A 20,426-nucleotide genomic window follows, 5' to 3' on the forward strand; every position below is an offset into this window, starting at 1 on the left:
CTCTAAATAGCGATTAGGAAGCACTTGCGACACTAGTCAGGATAGAGATAGATACATTATTGATACTATGGAATATGTAGTAAAACTACTTAATGGTCGATCTATACTCTAGCTTAAACTATTGTAGGTTGTGAAATAAAGGTAAGATTAGACCGTGAAGGTTGTGAGAGGTGTCTTTAAGACTATATTTTTTCCATGAAATGAGAGTTGTGTGATGTTTGCAAGAAGGAACATAAAATGTATGTGCTAAGTTATATTGATACGAAGACTATTGTTAGTTATGTAAAATGTACTCTATTTGTTCACAATGCCCAACCACTCTGTTGATAAGTTTACCTCTAGATGTATATCATATTTTTTGCTAAGTTTTGTTAATATATTTAATTTAATTCAGTGTTTGTGGTTCCTCTCTCAACCCTTATTCAAGAAACTATTTGATGTCAATTTCATTTTTTTTAAAATTTGGGGTAAAAGATTTTGTCTCAAGTAATGAATAAATGAGGTTATAGATGGGAACCTAATATTCAACATGGATACTTTACAATAGCATCTCAATAAATATTTGAACCTTGGTATACCAATACGATGAAACTGTTTGATATCATTGTTTATTCCTCCATTTTATAATTAATTTGATTTTATCCCTATGTAATGGTGGAAAATGGGGATCTAAGCTTAGAATGCAAACTAGAGACTTTTTCATTCACCATTTCCAACATTCATTAAGGAATAATTAGTTAGGTCCAACTTCAGTCCTCTAGGAGAGAAGAGCACTATGATTAATTATTCCCTTTTTTATTATTGATGATTGGATATGATTAGAGATTGAAAGCCAAAGATCTAGGTAGAATGATAGGAAATTATTCAAGATCGGCATAAACAAACAAATGCATAACTTGAAATCAATTGAGATGTACAAAACTAAAAATGAGGTGTAGAGAGGAACCTGTGTTTGAAATTAGGGCTCAAAATGGTTAGACATTAAAGCTAGGCACCATAATCTTGGCAGGTGTCTAGGTGTAAACAAGTGTTAGATCTGGGCTTAGAAACCTTAAAATTATCTTCCCTCCAAATTCCACGTCAACTAAGAGGACATGAGTGCTAAGCACCATAGTCCTAGAGCACACTGACACTAATTGCCATAGTCTAGGTGTTTTCTACTAAATTTCGTCTAGTAGCTCTATCTCCGTCTACATAATGCTCTTGTATCTTTAGAATTTATCTATGACCTATTCTTGAGACTACAAGTGTACAAAAGGAGAGGAAAATGGTGTTGGGCTATATAGGGGTTTTCCTAAGTCAAACCTTGGGTAGTTGTTAACCTCCACTACAACAATGATGAAAAAAAAGCTTACCCTTGATAGGGCAGAGGCTAAATCAAAAGGAAATATTGAATTGAAATGCTGAAATGAAATGGTTATGCCTTTGATTAATTATGCAATTCTCTTTGGATAAGTCCTCCAAGTGTTGATGCAATAACATGATAAATCATAACAAAATCCTTCTTGAAAACATATTTGAAGACAACTTGTTGTAGCTTGATGCTCCTTGTACTCATATATGTTCTTGAATGAAGAATATTTGCTCTTGGAATGAAATTAATAGATGATAAAATGAATTAGAGATGATGTCTTCTATATGGTTCTCAAAGTATTTTCACATTTTGGTTGACTTACAAAAGTCACATCCTAACTGCTAGACCAAACACGGTAATGTTAAGGCCAACACGTTACTCTCCCAAAATTTTGACAAAAAAACATTGTTCACTATGACAAAATAGGCCTTGATTTTTAGGGAAGTGAGATAATAGGGCCCTAATATTGGATCTAGAATTTAAATTTTGATTGATGACATTTAAGTGGGGAATATAGTGCCTTGAAATTTAAAATAGGATAGAATCCCAAATAAGATCGAAATGACTTAGGAGAAGGAACACAAATACGAGGGCCCAAAAAGATTGTGAAATTGTAAAGGGTTACAATATATGACACTGCACCTTGTTATTGTGTAGTGTCATTTTGTAGCAATTGTATTTTTTATATGTCAATTACTTTATGCTAGTGGTTGTTTACTCTTGATTCACTTTCTTCAAATCTTTGTTTGTTTCTGTGTGCGGGAAAAGTGGGTGACAGAAACATAAAACTTTGATTCCAAAGTTTCCACACACCAATGGGACTCTTGGTGCAAGTTATGGGAGCTATATTGAATAGCTCAACTTTCCAACGGGTGTTCCATTGTTCTCTATCTCACAGGATCCCTCAAGTCAATGCCTTTTCTCTCAGATCACTGAGAAAAGTGACTTAGGAATGACAACTCCAAGAACGAGTGATGCTTGCTTATAAGTATGAATGCATTCCTACAATCGATATGATATTTGAAATTAGAATGATTTAAACTAGTATGAATATGATGCTATGATAAAGATTAGTAATCCTATTCTAACAATACATACTAGTCTAACATGGATATGCTTATGATAATGAAATGCTTCTAAAATGTTATTAAGATGATTTTTATCAAAGAGAGGCTAAATGCTTAGTAAAATGACTATAAATTAGATGCATGAAACTTGGATATATCAAAATGAGAGAATGAGAGCTCTATCTATAGGAAAAATAGGGCAATGGATGGTCAAGATTGGATAATCTTAACAAGGGTCGGGATTGAAAGTTATCAATCCATGTTCACAATTCTCACCAATGAAATGGTGACAATTGTCAACAAGAGGTACCTTGAGAGGAGATGAAAGAAGCATTAAATGAATGATAAGACATGATGGTTACCTCAGGAGGTAAGGGTTAAGGTTAGGTTAGGGTTATCCATTGGATAAAGCTTTTACCCAAAGGATAAACTCTTGTGCAAGGGTTAAAGAGATAACCAAGGTTAAAGCCATGAATGCTTGATGAAACCCTTGGGTTAGATGAGGGTTGAGTTAGAGAGAAAGTCTCTAACCATGTGAGAAGGTTGAGTTAACCATTAATGGTTAGGAAGAATTTGAGGGTTAACTTGTTGAAGACATAAAGCCTTTAATGCATTTAGAAGACTTTGGAGGCTTTGAGAAGTAACTTCTCTTTGCTTAGGATTGTGACAATAATTAGGAGATGAATTAGACTAAATTGGAAGTGATAAGAATAATATAGAAGGGGTTTAGGAGGCAAGTGGGTGGGGAAAATAGAATTTAATTAAAATAAAATTGATTTATTTCAATTATGGTTGCAACTTGCATTTGTAGGATTTTGCAAGTGGGGGGATTTAATTAAATGGGCTAGAAGGGGGATTTAATTAAATGTGAATTTAATTAAATGGCTTAGATAGAAGAAGGGTATATTAATTAAATCTTAATTTAATTAATAGGAAGAATTAAGAATAATTAAATAAATAAAATTCACTTAATTCATTGTGCAAATTTTAGGTATCTACATTTTGCCCCTCTTTGAGTTAACATGTGACCACATGTTGATTCAAAGAAAATTTGTCGGATATGATGTCCCATATATGAAGAATTGATTTGATATGAAAAGTCGATATGAGATTGATGTCGATATGAAATTGATACAAAATTGATGTCGAGATTCGATATGATGGCCTAGATGTAGATTTGATGAATGATATTGATGATGCCCCCTCGGGAGATAAATTGAGAAAAATATGATTTCTAGGGTAGTGTCGCGATGTAGGAGAATTTTTGAAAGTTGAATGATTTGAATTGTTCAAATTTTTTACAGTTATCTACCGATAAAGGAATATTGAAGAAATGATGAAGACTAATGTGGGCATAGCGCGTACATGTCCCACACGTCCACTAAGGATTGAAGAAATTAGGAAGACTAATGTGGGCATTGTGCGTACATGTCCCACACATCCACCGAGGATTGAAGAAATGAGGAAGACTAATGTGGGCATAGCATGTACATGTCCCACACATCCACCGAATGTTGAAGAAATGAGGAAGACTAATGTAGGCATAGTGCGTACATGTCCCACATGTCCACCAAATGTTGAAGAAATGAGGAAGACTAATATGGGTATAGCATGTACACGCCCCACATGTCCACCGGAGCTACATTGGTATGAATCATGATTGTCGATATGGTTCAAGTGTTGATATGGGTTTTGATTTGATATGGGTCGTGATTCAATATGGGTCTTGATTCGATATGGGTCGTGATTCGATATGGATCCTGATTCGATATGGGTCCTGATTGATTTTCGATATGGATCTGGATTGATTTTTGATATGGATCTGGATTGATTGTCGATATGGATCTTTGATGTTGCTTGCGATATGGGTCTTGATTTGATGCTTGCGATATGGATTTGGATTGATTTTTGATATGATATCCAGGGACTTTGGACATTTATTTATTCTGACACATGATTGGTTCTAACTTTGATTTTCCTTTGGATCAGCATGTGGTCACACATGTGCCTAATGATATGATATGGATGAAGCGATTTTGATTTTGATTTTGATGGACTATATGATATGCTATTAATTTATATGAATTTTGCAGATGATGATGCAGATGATAGTTGGATTTGATGAATGCAAATGTTTCTAACATGTTGTCGATATGATATGCTCATGTATGGGGATAATGATATGATTGATCAGAATGATTAGATTGATTGGATTGATTAGAATTGATAAGATTGAGGTTAAGTCTGGTTTCAGGAATGATATCCTATATAAGACAAAGATGATCAAAAGCATCTGGTTTCAGGAACGATATATCCTATATAAGACATGATCAAAATATCTAGTTTCAGGAAAGATACATCCTATATAAGACATGATAGAATGGATCAGATGAAATGGATTGATAGAATTGATAAGATTGAGATCAATTTTGGTTTCAGGAATGACACCGCCTGTATAAGATAAAGATGATCAAAGCATTTGGTTTTAGGAATGATATATCCTGTATAAGACATGATCAAAACATCTGGTTTTAGGAAAGATACATCTTGTATAGGACATGATAGATAATATTTGGAAGAATGATGAAGATATGAAAGTGAAGAAAGATTCCATGATGATACGATAGATATGCATGCAATGGATGCAATGATGAATGTGACTAGATGATGATGATGATGAGATGTATCTTGAAAATGAGAAGTATGATGTGAGACGTTCATGATAATGATAATGATAATGATATGAGATGTTTATTGAAAATGAGATGTATGATAATGATAATGATGTGAGATGTATCTTGAAAATAAGATGTATGATAATGATAATAATGTGAGACTAATGCAAGATGAAATGTGATTTTAGGATGATATGCAAGTTTTAAAATGATATGCAACTAAATGCAAGATTAAAATGATATGCTACTAAAAATGCAAGACTTTAAAATGCTATGCAACTAAATGCAAGATTTTAAAATGATATGCTACTAATGATCACTTTTATTCTATCATTGTCATTCCTGTTTAGTCACTTGGTTATTCTCGTATTGTGTTTGTCATCATTGAGCTTTTGATATGTTGAAAGTTTATACAAGCATAATGGTATAATTAAACCATAATGACCTGAGTAACACTTACATGGATTTTGATATTGCAAGATGACACAAGCGTCGAGGTATAATTGAACCAAGATGACCTGAGTGTTGCTTGCATAAAATAGACAAGAGTTAACCATTTGTATGCGCAAAGTGGAACAATGTCTTCAATGATATGTTTCCAATCATGTCTCAAGACAAATTTGCACCGTACAAGTGATCGCCTCACAAACAGAAAACCAAAAAAATATCAGACTCCCCCATTGCTTTCTCTAGCTCAATGCATGTTTGAGAAACTTAGGAGATCCAATGATTCCAAAATTTAAGATACAAAATAGTCAAAACTTTATGCTAGATGGAAACAAAAAATAATTCATAAAATCATCCATCATGTGTGTGTTAAAGTTGTATTTGGATAATGGTCTTGTTTTCCAGCCCGATGAGTAGTTGTTGACAGGGTTTCCTTAGCGTGTTGTAATCCTTGTTGTTTGTTGTTGGAATGCTTGAAGTGAGAGGAAAGCTACCCCTAGTCATAGATTTTATCGATGTGGATATACATGGTGATCACCAAGCCATGGTGGGATATGAGGTGAAGAACTATTTTTTAGATAATCAAGGACAATGACTATGCTAAGTATGTTCGGGATAATGTTGCATGAATAAGTGTTTGGACTATGGCCATTAGCTGAGAATTGGATGGATGTAAAATATATGAGTACTGATAGATAGAGGAGCCGGTCTCTCACAAATAGTGCCTATTGTTAGGTTTTCACTACTTGGTTTATTGCACTTTTTTGTTTTGTTTTTGATTTTTTGTATTTTTCTGAGTTTTTTTTTTTTTGGCATTTTTTTTTCTTTTTCCGTGCATTAGATGACTCAACTGTAGAATTTCTTCAGATGGATGTTGTTGGTTGGTTCGTCAAGCACGTCTCCTTCTAAATTTGTTAGCTAATAGGCGCCTAATCCATAGGCTGATATGATGACATGGGGACCCAACCAGTTAGGTTCAAATTTCCCCTTCTTTTCTCGATCCTATTGATTTCTGGGATTTTCCTTTAGTACGAGATCACTGAATTTAAAAACCCTAGGGATGACTCTATGCTTGTAGCTCTTGCACATGCACTGCTAGTATGCTTTGAGATGATCATAGGCATGTTGTTGTTTTTCATCCAGAAGCTCTAGTTCATGCAATTTGTTTACCCGATATTCCTCATCTGGTATGAGGCCTTTCAAAGATACTCTGAGTGAGGGAATTTCTACCTCAAGAGGTAGAATTGCTTCTGATCCATACACCAATGAATATGGTGTAGTCCCTATAGGTGTTTGAATGCTAGTCCTGTATGCCCAGAGTGCCGGATTGAGTTGTACATGCCAATCCTTACCCGCATCATTTACTATTTTCTTGAGGATTTTCAAGATTGTTTTATTTGATGCTTCTGCTTGACCATTCCCCTGTGGGTAGTAAGGTGTGGAGAAGCGATGTTGGATTTTGAATCACTCACATAGTTCTCGCACATCTTGATTTTTGAAGGGACACCCGTTGTTTGTGATGATGGGACTGGGAATGCCATATCTACAAATTAGATAATTGAGAATAAATCAGGCAATCTATTTTCCAGTTACTGTGATCATCGGTACTGCTTCAATCCACTTTGTGAAATACTTTGTTGCAGTGATAATGAACTTATGTCCATTTGAAGAAGAAGGATGGATTTTCCCTACCAAATCAAGTCCCCAATGACAGAAAGGCCAAGATGTGGTAAACGACTGCAACTCCTATGTTGGTGCATGGATAAGATTGCCATGAATTTGGCACTTAGGACATTTCTTTGCAAATTGATAAGTCTTTCTCCATTGTCGACCAGTAATATCCCATTCTCAAAAAAAATTTGGTGAGAGTAGGACCACTTGAATGCGTGCCACAAATACCCTCGTGAAGCCCATGTAAGGCAGAGTTAGATTCATTTTGATCAAGGAAACGAAGAAGAGTACCATCTAGACCTCGATGGTAAATTGTGTCAGGAGTTAAGGTATAACGGGCAGCTTGCCAAATAAAGCTACATTTTTTGTTACGAGATAGGTCAAGTGGTAGGGTGTTGGTCTTAAGATATTCATTGATTGTCCCATATAGAGGGGAGTTTGAACTAGTTAAGGCATAGATGATGTGGGATGCAAAATTGTCATAGGCTGGGGAAAACAGTTGCTCTACCAAGAACTCATAATGACTTCGTTGCTCTAGAATTTGTAGTAGTGAAGCAATAGTGACCATTGCATCGGTCACTCTGTTGTCCAACCTTGGTATTTGCTCGAAGGTGATATGTACAAAGTACTGTTTGAAATCATCCACCATTATTTTATAAGGCATTAATTTATCATCCTTTGTCTGATATTCATCATTGATTTGATTGATGACTAATTGAGAATCCTCATAGACTCTCAATTTTGTGATTCTCCATTCCACACCCATTTTGATTCCTGTGACCAGGGCTTCATATTCAACGATGTTGTTGGTGCATGGAAACATCAATCTATAAGATCGTGGAATTGTGTGCCCTTTTGGAGGGACAAACAAGATGCCGACACCCGATCCATGTTGGGTATAGGAACCGTCAAAGTACAGGGTCCATTGCTTGGGTGTGACAGTAAGGACATCCATATTTGGAAATTCCACCTACATTGGTTGTTTATCTTGTAATGGTGCTTCAGCTAGTTGATCTGCAATTACCTGTCCTTTGATAGCCCGACACTCTGTATATTGGATATCAAACTCATTGAGAATCACGACCCATTTAGCCATTTGGCCTGTAAGAGCTGCTTTGCTAAGTAAATACTTGAGAGGATCAATTTTTGCTAATAGCTTGATTGTGTGAGCTAGCATGTAGTGGCAGAAATTTTGAGAGGCGAATACCATAGCTAAACAAGCCTTCTCAAATAATGTGTAATTTAGTTCATATCCATTTAATGTTCTACTAATGTAATATATAGCTTGTTCCTTGCCTTCCTGATCTTCTTGTGCTAATAGTGCCCCCAATGATACTTCCGTTGTTGATATGTAGAGAATGAGTGGCTTCCCTGTTATTGGTGGTACCTAGAACTAGTGGATTCATTAGATATTGCTTGAGTTGATAGAATGATTCCGCACACTTGGCTTCCCATATAAAAGGTATGTTCTTATGTAGCAGATGATTGAATGGTAGACTTATATCTACTAGTTGGGCTATGAATCGCCTGATAGACTGCAATCGTCCTTGTAGAGATCTGAGTTGACTAATCTTCCTAGGAGGTGGCATCTCCATGATGGCCTGTACCTTCATTGAATATACTTCAATGCCTTTTATAGACACAATGTAACCTAATAATTTGCTTGATGTGACCCTGAAGACACACTTCTTAGGGTTTATCCTAACTTGGAATTTCTTCAATCTTTGAAATATTTTATCTAATATGCCTGAATGTTCTGCCCGGGTGCATGATTTAGCCAGTAAATCATCCACATAGTCCTCCATGAAGGTATGAATCATATCATGGAAGATTGTCGCCATGGCTCTTTGATAAGTTGCCCCAACATTCTTTAAGCCAAAAGGCATGATGTTCCAACAATACGTTCCCCAAAGATAGGTGAATGCAATTTTATCTTGATCCTCTAGGGCAATCTTGATTTGATTATAGCCAGAGAAACCTTCCATTAATGATAGCATTGCATGACCTGCTGTTAGGTCCACGATTATGTCAATGTTGGGCAAAGGAAAGTCATCCTTTGGGCATGCTTTGTTGACATCTCTAAAATCTGTGCATATTCTGATGCTTCCATCTGGTTTTGAAACTGGTACAATGATTGAAATCCATTCAGCATAGTCTATAGGTTGAATGAATCCGATGTCTAATAAATTCTTTAGTTCAACTTTGACCATTAATGCCACATGTAGGTTTATCTTTCTTAACTTTTGTTTTACCAGCTTAACTCCGGGAGCAATAGATAAATGATGCATGATCAAGTTCTGATCTATTCCGGGCATTTCAGCATAGGACCAAGCAAAATTGATTTTCTTTTCTTTGAAGAATCTGATAAACTCTGGTTGTTCCTCTTCTATTAGTGATTCTGCTAGGTGTATGTTTTTAGCTGCTGCTTCTATACCGATGTTTATTGTGGGTGACCTCTCTTGATAGTGTTCAGGAAGAGTGTTAAGTCTCCCATCCTTAGGTGCCTTAAAAAGGTTTTCACCCTCAAATGCGTCCTTTATTTTGACTTTTTTGTGATCTAGTGCTGCCATTGACTAGTTTTCAGTATTAGATCCTTTGTTTCTTTCATTTTTGTGACTGAGAGACTTGGCACTCCCCTGATTGCAGATATCGTTATTTTGTTCGATGGTAGAGCATATTTCCGGGTTGACTGTACATAGATATTGGACAATGGATTCATCATCTAGAAAGATAGGTATATCATGGTGTTCAGGTTCTTCCCAGTCTATGAGATCAGGAAATACAAGCGGTAGAGAGTCATTTGGTGGGTCGAGATCAGTTGCGGTAAGTGTCATGATAGATGTATCATTAGAGTTGTTTGGGATGTTGGTTAGGTTAATGATATTGTCAAGGTCTTCGATGGTATCATATTCGGTGTAGAATTGGTCGTAGTGCTACTGCTCATTCTCCTTAGCCTCGTAGATATGTCATGGTCCAAATTCAAGTAATCGAGACTCTGCACCTTGTCCCTCTTGAGAAAGGGGTGTATATAAATGGATAGTATCTTCCTCGACATCCTCAATAATATTTGAACAACTACCCCATTCATAATCATTAGAATCAGTTTCAGAAGTACTATCCCAGAGTCTCTCACTGCTACTAACAGGTATGTTGTAGGGTGAGAAAAGATCTCTAATAATTGATACCAATCTTGTAGTTTTTTCCTCTTGCCATGAGTTCTCATTGTATTTATTTTTTGCTTTCCACTGAGGTTTCTGATATTTGTTTTATTTGTTCCTAGGTGGTATGCCGTGTCCATATCCTAGTCCTGTTTTGTCTTGTGAAAATTGTGAAGGAGGTTCTAGCGGTTTTGTAATGCCTTCTTGATGCTTGCCTATAGGTCCTTCGCCATTATATCCCATCTGTTGCATGATTCAGAATCCTTTTCCACATTGTTGTGTTGGTGTGGCCACCTCCAGAGCAGCAGCTCTGACCTCTTCCTCGTCCTTGTATAGCCAACTAAGGATGTCTTTCTCTTCTGATTCATTTTCTAGTGTGCCCAATTGGATAAATTTGCCATCAAACTTGGTGATGGGCTGTGTCGCTTGATGTGTCGATGCCTAAGGTTGTCCATGAGATTTTGGCGATGTTGGCAATTTTGATAGACACATGGGTTCGAAAGAGTATTCTCCCATGCCTTGATCTTTGATTTTCATCTTTTGTTTGAAGTCCATGGATAAAGACATGAGTTTTTCTTGATGATGATCTAATGCTGTGGAAGCTGGAACTTCCCTATTGTGTGGAACTAGGTTTTCTTGAGCTGCCCCCATAGCATTGCAATGTTGAAAAGGGTTATTATCGGCTGATATGGAGATTTCATGTCCATTATATGGGAATTTGACACACTGATGGTATGTTGAAGGCACCAATTGCATTTCATGTATCCAAGGATGACCCAATAGAATATTATATGTTAAGTCTATGTCTAAGACTTGGCACATAGTGTCCCTTTGTATCAGTCCTACCTGAATAGGTAGTATCACTGTTCCTTTCGATGACCTTTCTTCATCATCATAGGCCTTGATGGTGATCTTCTTGTTTGGATCAATAGACTACTCAGAGAAGCCCAATGCACAAATAAGCTTTGAAGTACAGATATTGAGACCAACTCCTCCATCTATTAGCACTCTTTTAACTCGATGTTTATAGACTAATACTTCGATATGAAGCAGAGTATTATGCGGATGATTCAAGGAGACATTATCGTGTTCGAAAAAGGTGAGATTCTGAGGCCCTGTCATATGAGCCACCATGGCTTCGATTTTATCAATGTCCAGATCTTGAGGAACATTTGTTTCAACTAGTGCTTGTTCTAAGATGTCCTTATGTTTTGGCGAGAGTTTGAGTAACTCAAGTATGGATATTTGAGCGGGAGTTCTCCGCAGTTGATCAACCAAATTATATTGATTCTTGGGGATAGTGGTGGATGTGGATGTATGCCCTTTCAAGACATATTTTTGAGCTCTAGTTGTCACATTGATTGACGCATGGTCTTGTTTGTCCTTGATTTTGATGACATTTATTTGGTTGTCATCTGTCGATATGTGTTTGATGGTGTTATTGTATAGGTGATTTATATGAGCTTCTCTGGTATCATTTGATGATGAAGCTCCTCCCTTGTTGTAATTTGGAAGAGGATTTTTAAAGGTGTCATGGTCACCGTTTGTTTTGAGAACATCAACTATTAAATCACCTCTATCGATCATATCTTGAACGATGTTCTTAAGCCTCATGCAATCATTTGTGTGATGTCCTTTGTTTCGATGAAAATCATAGAAATGCGAGTCATTCCACCAAGGTAGTTTGACTTGTGGTTCAAAGTTTCTTATGGCCGACAATGTGATAATTTTGTTTGCCAGAAGTTCTCGAAACGTTGATTCTAAGGTTTGCCCTAATGGTGTGTAGATACGTCTAGTCAAGAAAGTGTTGGTGTTACCTCTTTGGTTTGTATTATTCCCTCGGTTAGCGTTGTTGTCTTGGTTATTGTTGTTGCCTTGGGTATTGTTGTTGGTATTTGAAATTGAAGGTCCTTGATTGGTATTTTGTGGATAAGTGTTAGTGCCTTGATTAACACTTTTTTTAATTTTTGTTAGATTGTGGATTGCCTAATAAAGCTAATACTAGTTGTTTGGACTTCATATCATTAGCATCAAATCCTCCATCATTAACAATGTTTTTGTTTCTTGTCCAAAATCTGGATTTGTCTAAAGTGTTGTTGTTGTTTTGATTGTTAAAGGGGTGAGTGTTGGATGAGTTAGTTCCTTCCTTAAAGAACTTCAATGTTCCTTTCTTGATGCAGGCTTCCTCTACTTGGATTCTGTTTTCTATCAATTTTGCAAAAGATGGTATGCATTGGAGCTTGAGTTGATAACTCATCTCACTATTTAGATTATTGATAAAGATATCCATCTTTTCCTTTTCAGGCACGTCTTGAGGATATCTTGAAACCATGCGTCTCCAACACTGAAGAAACACCATGAATGTCTCATTATTCTTTTGTTTGGTGTTACATACATCCAACATGGTGATTGTGTGTTGAATATTATAGGAGTATTGTGTGATAAATTTGTTTACCAACTCATCAAATGATCTGATGGGAAGTGTAAGTTTAGACAACCACTCCATTATTTGCCCTCCCAAACTTCATGGGAATAGTCTCATCAATTAAATGTCATCATGAGAAAACTCTAGGCTTATGGTACAAAATTCTTGAACATGATCATGGGGATCACTTTTACCATTGTATTTGTCATACTTTGATATATATAAATTTGGGGGAAAAGGTACCATGTTTAATCCCCTGTCAAAAGGATAAGGACAAATCTCATTCAAGGAGTATTGCATTGTGGTCCCTTGTTGCATGTCTTGCATTTTCCTTTGCAGCATTTGGACTTGTTGTGTAAGAGCGACCATGGGTGCATTTGTACATCAAGGGAGGGCTTCCTCCCTTTCATTAAGATTTTCCCAATTGTGGGCATGGTTGTGTTCAGGGGTGTTGTTTTGTTCATGTATGATTTTTTCCGGGTCGTGTGTTTCTTCTTCTCTTTGTTGGTCTTGATAGGCGTAATTTCTAGACCTTGTTCTAAAAATTCTTTCGTCTACATTCCTTAAGTTTTTGTTATCGAAATCTTCAGGAAGTCTAACTCCTTTGCTAGTTAGCATGAGTATATATTTTTCCTTATCTGCTTCAATAAGTATTTCCATAAGCCTTTGGAATGAGGGGTTTTCTTGACACTCTTGGAGAAGTTCCCCTGTGATCTCTGTATCTCCCAGATTAGCATACTCATCAAAAGGGTTGGATAATCTACGACCCATACTTGATTCTGGTTGTGTTTCGCTTTGTTTGTTTCTTTGAGAGCGAGTGATAGCGGGCATTTAATAAATTTCTATCAGAGTTCCTGGTGGTGTTTGGTGGTTTAAGTGGATAGAATATGTTCCTCAATAAAAACTTTTTGTTACAAAGGGGGTTTCTTCTTCTTCTTCTCTCTCAGGAGTTGGTGGTTAAGGTCGAGCTTCGTTATAAGTGATACAGATTTGTGGGAATGAAGCAAGGTTGATCCTTCTTCCTTGATTTAAGTGTTGGTTGAATGTCGCTTTTTGAATATAAGCTCTACTTCTTAAAGGTTCTTTGTCAAACTCGTTTGTTTTGCCTTGGATATACAATCGCATGTGATGCAAGAATGCACAATGTGATTTAAAAAGTTGGCGATTGATACAGAGAAACTTATTCTTTTTTGCAAGTGTCTTAGAACTAGGTTGTCTCTTCTTTAACTTAGTTTTGTGATGAAGACTTGTTCTTCTCAAAATATGAGGAGTGGTCATACACGAATGATCAATGGTTTCCTTTGATGCTAGATTGTGATACTTTTTTTGAAAACTCAAGCTTACTTTATCAAGTAGAGGTTTAGTTAGATTTGCCTCTACGACAAAGTGTGTCAAATGATATGGATAAAGTCTCCCGATATGGAAACTTGATTTGACAACTTAAGGATTAGATTTGGTATGCTATTTGTGATAGGATCCGTTAGATGGTGGAATTTTGATCAATGTGATGGTACTGCCTGATTTTGTTGGATGAAGTCTTATCTCGAGCTAGTTTAAGATTTGAAAATTTTTGTTCTAAGGATGCTTGTTTGGTATTGGAATTGTTTTCTTTGATAATTGGTTTTGTATTTTGACTGCTAAGTTTGACAGGGGACCAAAAAGGGTACTCGCAATTGGTGATAAAATTTTCTCGAAATGCTTGGTTTGCTCTCTGTTTTTCTTTATTTTTACCATGCGCTAAGACAGGGATTGTATGCATTAATGAATGGTCTAAATACGCCATAGAAAGCTCTCTATGTGCTAAGATGCCTCTTCTATGCGCTGACTGGGATTTATTTGAAAACTGTTTTGACTGGAAAGGTTACGCGCTAATATGTCCCTGAAAAGCGCTAGTGTTTGAGGTGAAAGCGCTAAGATATACCTCTTACGCGCTAAGCTGATGTTAAAATGTGCTAAGCTGGTATCGTAAAGCACCACTGAAATTTACTTAGTTTGAAACTGGTTATGCGCTAAAGTGAAGGTTGAGAGTGCTATACCTTGGTTTATATGCGCTACAAAATGGTTGATACGCGCTAAGAAGTTGCTCCTATGCGCTAAGCTGCCCTGATTTCTTTGTTTCTGCCATTTTCAGATTTTTATTACTTGTGTTTTTTATGGATGATTTTCGAAAAAATAAATTGCAAACACAACACACAAATGAGATAACAAATTTTTCCTATGCTAGACAAATAGTGTATGTTTTGTGAGGATGTGTTCAAATCCTTGATGTTTTCACAGGTTTAGATATTAAGTAAGACAAATCAAATAGACTCTTTATTCAAGGGTCATCAACAATATCATAGCCCACTAGTCTCGATACTCTGTCAGCTCGAACAGCCGTGTCACCCCCTAGGGGGTGCCCGTTTTTTTGCGTTTTGCTAGAAATTAACTCAAAGTGAATTACTTCACAATTGAGTAGTTATCTTGGGAGATATATGGTGAGTGATCTTGGGGGTGGATTCTTCCCCACCCTTGCACTATGATATTGAAGATGTTTGGATACTGACTTGGCTCAAAGTTTCTAGTGCTAAGGTTTTTAATTAGGCTTTCATTCAGTCTTCAGTGATAAACTCCCTCGAGAGGCTTCCCAACCTTTATAACAAAGGCTTTACGTATCTTAAAGATACTGGGGGAAGACTAATCGTTGAAGGGAACTTTCGTCAGCCTCCACTTTTGATTATAGTGGGTTGGAACACTTGGCAATAAAGTTGTTTCCCACTTAAGTCGTTCCCCTCTCACTGTCCATTAATGACGATCTAAGAGAAACTCAGGAGGGTAGGTCTGCTAAACGATTTAAATGCTTGAAATGAAAAAAACATGAAAGAGTGGTTTGACTTTTTGGTCACCCAGTTAAGGGGAGAGCATATACCTTCCACTTTCGAGACAAGGCAAACAAGATTCTTTTTATCCTTCAAGGTAATGATTTGCTAAATTCTACTTGGAGATTTTGCTCCAAAAAGCATGGTGTTCTTTTTAACTTTGTATAGCAATGATTTTCTATCTAAAAATTGGAAATCTTGATCAACAAAAGAAATCATCAATTTTGGTCAAAAAAGTAAAGTCGATAAATGAAATTTTTCTCTTTTGCCTTGCACTAAAATAAAGATGAAGTTTTTTTTATCCTTTGTGATAATGAAAATGGATCCTTTTATGCACCAAAGGAAGGTGAAGTTCTTTATCCCTTTGCAAACTGAGAAGGAAATTTGCTTTGTTTCTTTTAAACCCAAATTGAAGTGTTTTCCTAACTTGCAAGAATGAAAAAAATTCATTTTGTTGTTCTTTTTAATCTAATCAATGAAGTTCTTTTTATAACCTAAAGGAAGATATCAACTGTAGATTTTAATCCCCAAAAAACAAGTGAGATTCTTTCCAAACTTATAGAAAAGTGAATTCTTTTTACTTTAACTAGAAAGTTAAAAGAACTAAAATTCCTATCTTATCTTAACTTAAGCCTGCAAGAAAGTGGTTAGCTACCTGCAAGCAGAAAGTTAGTAAAAACCAGAATCTGATGTGGGCTTACACAAGCCTAAAATTATTTTCCCTCGGTTACAGTTTTGTGTTATTCTCTGTTATAGTCATGCGCTAAACAACAACATAGATGTGCTAGAAGAATTCACCAAAGCGCTAATAAAAGGTTCCAATGCGCTATTATGATTATTGGTTGCGTTATGTTGTTAGTTCCAATATGTAGGGTAAAAACCAGAACATCATGCGCTAACACAAAGTCTAGATGTGCTAAGGAATGAGTCTTACATGCTAAACAATGTACTAGAAGTGCTAATAAAAGGTTTCAAAGCGCTAACAAAAGGTTCCAATGCGCTAAAATGATCTTTTCGCGTGCTTGCAATCTTGCTCCTATATAAAAAATGATAAAATTAATGGGGTCTTGCCCCACGGTGGGTGCCATAAATGTGTGCGGGAAAAGTGGGTGACAGAAACATAAAAGTCTGATTCCAAAGTGTCCACACACCAATGGGACTCTTGGTGCAAGTTATGAGAGCTATATTAAATAGCTCAACTTCCCAAGGGGTGTTCCATTGTTCTCTATCTCACATGATCCCTCAAGTCAATGTCTTTTCTCTTAGATCACTGAGCAAAGTGACTTAAGAATGACAACTCCAAGAACGAGTGATGCTTGCTTATAAGTATGAATGCTTTCCTACAATAGATATGATATTTGAAATTAGAATGATTTAAACTAGTATGAATATGATGCTATGATAAAGATTAGTAATCCTATCCTAACAATACATACTAGTCTAACATGGATATGCTTATGATAATGAAATGCTTCTAAAATGTTATTAAGATGATTTTTATCAAAGAGAGGCTAAATGCTTAGTAAAATGACTATATATTAGATGCATGAAACTTGGATATATCAAAATGAGAGAATGAGAGCTTTATCTATAGGAAAAATAGGGCAATGGATGGTCAAGATTGGATAATCTTAACAAGGGCTAGGATTGAAAGTTATCAATCCATGTTCACAATTCTCACCAGTGAAATGGTGACAATTGTCAACAAGAGGTTGCTTGAAAGGAGATGAAAGAAGCATTAAATGCTTGAGAAGACATGATGGTTACCTTAGGAGGTAAGGGTTAAGATTAGGTTAGGGTTATCCATTGGATAAAGCTTTTACCCAAAGGATAAACTCTTGTGCAAGGGTTAAAGAGATAACCAAGGTTAAAGCCATGAATGCTTGATGAGACCCTTGGGTTAGATGAGGGTTGAGTTAGAGAGAAAATCTCTAACCATGTGGGAAGGTTGAGTTAACCATTTAGGAAGAATTTGAGGGTTAACTTGTTGAAGACATAAAGCTTTTAATGCATTTCAAAGACTTTGGAGGCTTTGAGAAGTGACTTCTCTTTACTTAGGATTGTGACAATAATTAGGAGATGAATTAGGCTAAATTGGAAGTGATTAGAAGAATATAGAAGGGGTTTAGGAGGCAAGTGGGTGGGAAAATAGGATTTAAGTGACTTCTCTTTACTTATGATTGTGACAGTAATTAGGAGATGAATTAGGCTAAATTGGAAGTGATTAGAAAAATATAGAAGGGGTTTAGGAGGCAAGTGGGAGATGTAGGAAAATGCAAGTGGATGGAGAAAATAGAATTTAATTAAAATAAAATAGATTTATTTCAATTATGGTTGCAACTTGCATTTGTAGGATTTTGCAAGTGGGGGGATTTAATTAAATGTAAATAAATTTAATTAAATGGGCTAGAAGGGGGATTTAATTAAATGTGAATTTAATTAAATGACTTAGATAGAAGAAGGGTATATTAATTAAATCTTAATTTAATTAATAGGCGATTAGAAGAATAGGGATATTAATTAAATAATCTTAATTTAATTAATAGGAAGAATTAAAAATAATTAAATGAATAAAATTCACTTAATTCATTGTGCAACTTTAAGGTATCTACAGTTCTTATATATATTTTTTTAATTTGTTCAATTTAACTTTTTAATTAATATACATTCATTCTTTTGTATGTTATTAATCTCATAGAATCTATACTATGCCATTTGATAATATTTTTAAATACTTTTACTAATTTTAATAAACATAACTATTAAGTCTCATTTGAGAAATTCAATAATGACAAACTGTTCCTCTAGGAAGTTATCTATTGAATTTATAAATTTGCAATTTAACCTTCAGCGAAAAACCCCAAGCACATCGAGGAGGACGCGTCTATTCCGACTCCAAAACAACAAAAACATACACCATGTTAGTAACCGCTTGAAAAATCGCAGACTAACTTTCATGTTAGTAGCTTTTCTGACCATTGCCTCCACGGTAAAAGATAAAACTTACTAGAAAATCATCCTTTTAACAGCATTATCCCTTCAAGATGTTACTGGATTGCTTTATGGCCAAGTGTATGCCTTCCATTGGACAGAACGAGATATCTAACCCCATCCTCTCATAGAAGAATCGTTTCGAGTAGGCTTTGTCATAAATGCTCTGAACTCTGCGTGTTTGGATTAGGCATTTCGGTACACGGATCCCCTAGTCATCAGAATGGCTTCCGCTTTGAGCGCAACCTCCGTATCCGCAGCATTGCTTCAGAAACCTTTCAGTGGCTCAACAGTCAAGCTCTGCTCTCCATCTGTTGTTGTGGGTAAGTTTGTATTTTACCATATTGCAAATCTTTTACAATTGGGCTGTCTTATTCCTATCTAATAATTATTGGGTTCAATCCATTTTCTATGGTTGATGCACATATATATGTTAACAGGTCTGCCGGCCTTAAAAGCGCCCAAAATTACCTGCTCTGCTAGCAAGGCGGTTAAGGAGGAGAAGAAGACTCTTTTGAGCAATGGAAACTTTGGCCTGAGTGCTGCAGCTATGAGCGCGCTTATTTCAAGCCCTGCACTTGCACTGGTAGACGAGAGACTGAGCACTGAAGGAACAGGACTTAGTTTGGGATTGAGCAACCCCACTCTGGGATGGATTTTAGTAGGGGTCTTCACTCTTATCTGGAGTCTGTACTTTATCTACACTACAACTCTTGATGAAGACGAGGAGTCTGGTGGCCTTTCTCTCTAAATAAATCTTCATCCTATGGGTATGCTCAAATTTGTTTTGTATTTATCTCTAGGTGTAACTTGTAAATCTAATACATTTGGAGTAATCCTATGCAGCCTTCATTAATTATTTCCATCGGCCGTGAGCTTAAATATTCTCCTCCTTTCTAGCCTCGAGACTAATCACAATTAGTGCGAGGACAATTTAGTGAGGATTGGTGTGGAGGAAAAATTTTAATTTCCACTTTAAAAAATATATATGTTATTCCTTCCTGCTGTAAATCTTTGGGTGAGGTCACATGGCTACCTTTAACACTGTGAGGGGCATGTTTGCATCACATTCTTAAGATTGTTGGAACATTGCTACACCTCGTCTAATAACTAGACCTCACCATATCCCCCTTGAAGATACGAGTCAGCTTGTTATAGTACAGGAGGGTTTAGTAAGTGTCTCCATTACCATTACACTACAACCTGTAGATAATTTGATTCCACTTTTTTGGTTGAATGTTTTATAAATCCTCATCTTTGATGAATATTATTGAATGCAATCTAATGCAACCAGCGTATTTTGTACTTATCACATTTGCAGGTGTTTGAGTTTATTCCTGTTTAACTTGATTAGATATCTTGTTTTTAGCTTCACCTGCTGTATGTTGCCAGTCGAGAATAAGGCTTTTAATTATATTTCAAACAGGAACCCCACATATGGATCTATGCATTTTAAATGCCTATTCACATGCATAGTTCAAGTTTCTTCTTCATGTAAGTCATCATGGTTTGATTTAGGCAGAAAATTTCTTACACTATAAGTAATACTTGTTTATTGAGAAACAGGACTCTAATGTAAATACCCTTCAATTTTCAACTTATATTGCTTGAGCATGAAGGAGAAAATGAAGAGAACATGATGAAGAGAATGAGCTAACGAATAAAAGTTGAACTTGATGATTAGGAAAGCAACGAGTTAATTTGACTTTGATCCTCATGGCAATCAATGCTCAATAGGTCATCATCGAAGAGCCCCTCAATGAAGAAGCTAAAAGGAAAA

General features: G+C 36.1%; 1 protein-coding gene across 1 annotated transcript; it reads left to right on the forward strand.

The window, feature by feature from the left end:
• Positions 1-18,789: 18,789 nt before the first annotated feature.
• LOC131074953 (photosystem II reaction center W protein, chloroplastic) lies at positions 18,790-19,955 on the forward strand. The gene is made up of 2 exons (XM_058011700.2): positions 18,790-18,969; positions 19,087-19,955. The coding sequence occupies exons 1-2, from the start codon at positions 18,870-18,872 to the stop codon at positions 19,395-19,397; spliced, it is 411 nt and encodes a 136-aa protein (XP_057867683.2). The 5' UTR covers positions 18,790-18,869; the 3' UTR covers positions 19,398-19,955.
• Positions 19,956-20,426: the final 471 nt, after the last annotated feature.

This window comes from Cryptomeria japonica, chromosome 2, assembly GCF_030272615.1.
Source record: "Cryptomeria japonica chromosome 2, Sugi_1.0, whole genome shotgun sequence".
Lineage (NCBI taxonomy): Eukaryota > Viridiplantae > Streptophyta > Pinopsida > Cupressales > Cupressaceae > Cryptomeria > Cryptomeria japonica.